General features: G+C 37.1%; 1 protein-coding gene across 1 annotated transcript; it reads right to left on the bottom strand.

Moving 5' to 3' along the window:
* Positions 1-3,303: 3,303 nt before the first annotated feature.
* On the bottom strand, positions 3,304-4,037 carry LOC138887089 (uncharacterized). Its single transcript, XM_070168804.1, has 2 exons — positions 3,645-4,037; positions 3,304-3,531 (listed from the first exon to the last, which is right to left on the bottom strand). The coding sequence occupies exons 1-2, from the start codon at positions 4,035-4,037 to the stop codon at positions 3,304-3,306; spliced, it is 621 nt and encodes a 206-aa protein (XP_070024905.1).
* Positions 4,038-4,399: the final 362 nt, after the last annotated feature.

Here is a 4,399-nt window from a genome sequence, read left to right as displayed (position 1 = left end):
GGGGGTTTCAACCTTTAAGTTCTTACCATGAATCCCTTAGTAGTTAGAAATTATAGGCTAAACTAAATTTTTTCTTACAATTTTAATGGTTTTTAACATTTATACCAGTACTCCTTACAAAACTACTAAGACCATTGAACTATGCTACATCATCTACTAATATTAGTTTTAATTTTATAAAATTTTGTGATGACACAGGGAAATCAAGGATTTCAATGTGTTATATTTTTGGATTTTAAATGAGTAAACCAAATAAAAAAGAAAAAAAGAAAAAAAATACTTAATTAAAATACAATATGGGACACTAGACATGCCTACAAATTGATAATTAAACCTCTAACTTCACTTATAAAGGTGCACCCAATAATCACTAGACCAAGCTTGGGTGCGTACAAATATATATTTAAGTAATTTTTAAGAAATATAATATTTTTATACATAGTATAGAAAGAGGAGCATGGGTTCACGTGCCCCATGCTCCAAAACATAGACACGCCTCTGTGAATGGTGAGTAGATTTTTCTTAATAATTAACTTAGATAGTCATCACCAAATCACTTAAACTAAAAATGACCGGAAAATATATAATTGATGTATAATTTGTGTATATGTATGTGTGTGTGTATGTGTGTGTGTGTGTATATATATATATGTGTGTGTGTGTGTATGTATGTGTGTGTGTGTAAGATCTCTTTACTCTTCCTTTTAGTGGCCATTGAATAAATTCAGTCCATTGCCATCTTTTTCCCCCTTAGCTGTCACACCCCAAGCTCGGGGAGCGTGACTCGCTCAACCGAGTGAACCCGGTTGAGCAAGCCTATTAGACACATTCTACCCGACTCACTTACGATCAAGATAAGATATGATATCATCAGTTAGACAATAGGAGATCACACAAGTACATTACTAAGCTAATTCATTAGGTACCTTATTATAAGTTTTAAGGTACATACACCTTTTGAGCCTCTAAGTAGATACAAAAGAAAGTTCTACAAAAGTGTCGGCAACAGGGCCTTGGTTATACCTCAAAATATGATAAGAAGGTGAACATGAGATACAAAAGATATAGGACCTCGAAATAATATGGGGCTCACCAAGTCAGCTGGAAAGAGGGCGCGCCACTAGCTGCGATCAACACTGTCTGCTATGGAACCACCTACATCCATTTAAAGATGTAGCACCCCAGGTAAAAGGGACGTTAGTACTGTCGAATAGTACTAGTATGTAAAGCTAAACACCAATCTTAATAGAACGAACAATGAAACACAGGAAAAGCAGTCATGATGTACAATAAGAGCTTCAAACAAATACGAAAACATCAAGTAAGGATCACATAGTTTCCGACTCAATTTCCATCATATTAGGTTGATAATCTTAGTTCCATGTGCCACAATCCACAATACCACTATAATCCTACACAGAGTTCGATCTCGACCCGATCGGCTAGGTCATCTCATTTGAGACATCAACCATATCCATGATTTCAATCAATCAATCCAGAACAATTACCACCATGTGTGCGGCATGGTGTCCGATCATGTACCGATCAGCTAGGCCATCTCACTTAAGATATCATCCTTTCAATTGTTCAGCTCAATTCACATTTCCTTCCCATCTTTCATTACATGGCACGAGTAGCCTTATTTATTAAATCGTTCTTGACACTTGGTCGTATCTTACAATTCAAATTTTTCCATTTTTTATACATTCAAATAACAGTATCATCCACATCAATAAGTCCTATAATGTAAGGCATTGCACACATAAGGGAAAAGAGCTTGGAAAATCTTAATCACACGGAGGTTTTTCATGCAAATTAGGTTAGAAAGATGGATTCGACTCTTGAAACTAATTCTTAACCTTTCTCAACACATATTTCTCATTTCAAACACATTCTCAAATAGCATGTTGACACGATAAACATTTAGAACAATTATTGAACATAAATCTTTCAACACAACACATTAAGGCAACCAATTCTAGTATGATCAAGTTAGGAACTTACACCAAATACTTGAACACCAGGGGTTTGATTCTAAGAAGAAGAGAGTTTAGCCATACATACCTCAATTGAGCTTTTTTAAACTCTACAATGTTTCAGAATTCTTAGCAACCTCAATCTATTTTGGAAATATAATAATTTGAAACAAAATTAGGAAGATGATCGTGATTCTAGCTCGTTTGAGCATTCTATCAAATACTAGGCGCACATTAAATCTCTAAGGTCCTTTTATGGAGGATTTCATCAACCCACAACCCATCCTTCATCATTTTTGGCTCAACAATATTCCTATACTCGTTGATAACACATGCAAGTAAGATAACAACTCCAATAACCATGAACTTTCTTGATAATTGCCCATCTTTTAGTTAGAATTTAAAATTAACGGTTAGGGTGTAGAATATTACCTCAAGGATGAATATCTAGTGTATTTTCCTTGTTAATCTTCAATGATTTGTGTAAGAATTGAAGGATGATTTGGTGAAGATCACTTTCTCACTCTAGGGCTCCTTCTCTCACTCTAAAGCATCAGGTTTCTGCTAAAAAATGACCCATTGCATGTATTTAATGAAGTTGGGTCGGGTTGTAGTGATAAAAGAATGGATACTCCAAAATTCTGGACCGGGTAACAAGCCTGGCCTCGCTAGGCTAAAGCCTGGTCTTAGCGTTCTACAGTCCTGGCCTCGTCAGGCTAAAGCTTGGTCTTAGCGTGCTACAGGCCTGGCCTCGCCAGGCTAAAGCTTGGTCTTAACATGCTACAGGCCTGGCCTTGTCAGGATTAAGCCTAGTCTTAGCGTGTTACAGGCCTAGCTTTGCCAGGACGAAACATTTCAACTCCCCAATGCATTGTTCAACCCAAAAACTCCGAAAATACGATATATTAGCCTACCTTGGCACCACAAAACCTTAAATTACTTAGTGAAATTATCTGGGCCTTACATTCTCCCCCACTTAGGATCATTCATCCTCGAATGAGAAGAAATTGCGCCCCAAACACTTATCATAAGTTATCTCTTTTCTTACACACCTCAAACTCACAAATTTTGACTAACTCCCAAACTTTTCAAAATTTCGGTAGAGTTTCTTTTGTAATTCGACCTATCCACCTGCTAGAGAATCATCAAAACCACCCTAGCGTCACACTCTAACAACATATATATGGTCAAATCATGTAACATAAATAAAAAACACCAAACGTTGTCTCATAAGCAGCATAGAAGTAACTTCATAGAACACTTTTACATTAACTGAACAAGTGATACAAAATTTACAGGAAGTAACTTCATAGAAACTACTACATGGCTATTTGAACAAATAAGGGTACTTATTTTTCATCTCTTCCTCGGCTTCCCAAGTAGCCTGTTCAACTTGTTGGTTTCGCCATAACACTTTCACGAAGGCAATTTTCTTATTTCTCAAATTCCGGACTTGCCTATCAAGAATGGCAACTGGAATCTCTTCATATGACAGTTCTTCATTAACCTCAATAGTCTCATTTGGCACGATAAGCGACGGATCCCTGATTACTTTCTTTAGCATAGACACATGAAATACTGGGTGCACTAACGACATCTCACACATGAAACTCAATCTTGTACGCCACCTGCCCAATTCTTTGGATGATTTTATACGGCCCGACATACCTCAAACTCAATTTTCCTTTCTTTCCAAACCGCATAATACCATTCATAGGGGAGACCTTCAAAAAGTACCCAATCATCTTCTTTGAACTCTAAGTCTCTGCGACGAACATCCGAATAGGATTTTTGACGATTTTGAGCAGTTTTCAACCGTACCTTTATGATCTTAACCTTTTCCATAGCATGATGCATGAGGTCTGGTCCTACCAATTCAGCTTCTCCAACTTTGAACCACCCAATAGGAGATCTATACCTCCTCCCATATAATGCCTCGAATGGTTCCATCTGTATACTAGCATGAAAGCTGTTGTTATAAGCAAACTCTATGAGTGATAAATGATCATCCCCACTTCCTTTGAAATCAAGAACACAAGCATGCAATATGTCCTCAAGCATCTGAATAGTCCGCTATGTTTGCCTGTCCGTCTGTGGATGGAAGGTTGTGCTAAGATTTACCTGAGTACCCAAAACATACTGAAAATTCTTCTAAAAGTTAGTTGTGAACTGTGCTCGTCGATCAAAAATGATAAAAACTGGAGTGCCATGCAACCTGACTATTTCCTTGATATACAATTGATCATACTATTCCGCTTTGCCGGTAAATTTAACTAGCAAGAAGTGTGCCGATTTCGTGAGTTGGTCCACAATTACCCAAATTGTATCAACTTGTACTGGGTGCACGACAGTCTTACCACAAAGTCCATATTAATCATTTCCCACTTTCATATTGGAATTATTTTATTTTCTGAGCCAACCCA

Source organism: Nicotiana sylvestris, chromosome 3 (genome assembly GCF_000393655.2).
Source record: "Nicotiana sylvestris chromosome 3, ASM39365v2, whole genome shotgun sequence".
Classification (NCBI taxonomy): domain Eukaryota; kingdom Viridiplantae; phylum Streptophyta; class Magnoliopsida; order Solanales; family Solanaceae; genus Nicotiana; species Nicotiana sylvestris.
Note: the sequence above shows the minus strand (reverse complement) of the source record. Positions and strands in the feature narration are given on the sequence as shown.

Bases quoted from the DNA above. Each gene is read 5' to 3' on its own strand.
- LOC138887089 (XM_070168804.1), bottom strand. From the start codon at position 4,037: ATGCTTGAGGACATATTGCATGCTTGTGTTCTTGATTTCAAAGGAAGT. The intron at 3,532-3,644 runs GTATGTCGGGCC...TCTATGCTAAAG, and splicing joins AAAGGAAAATTGAGTTTGAG to AAAGTAATCAGGGATCCGTC.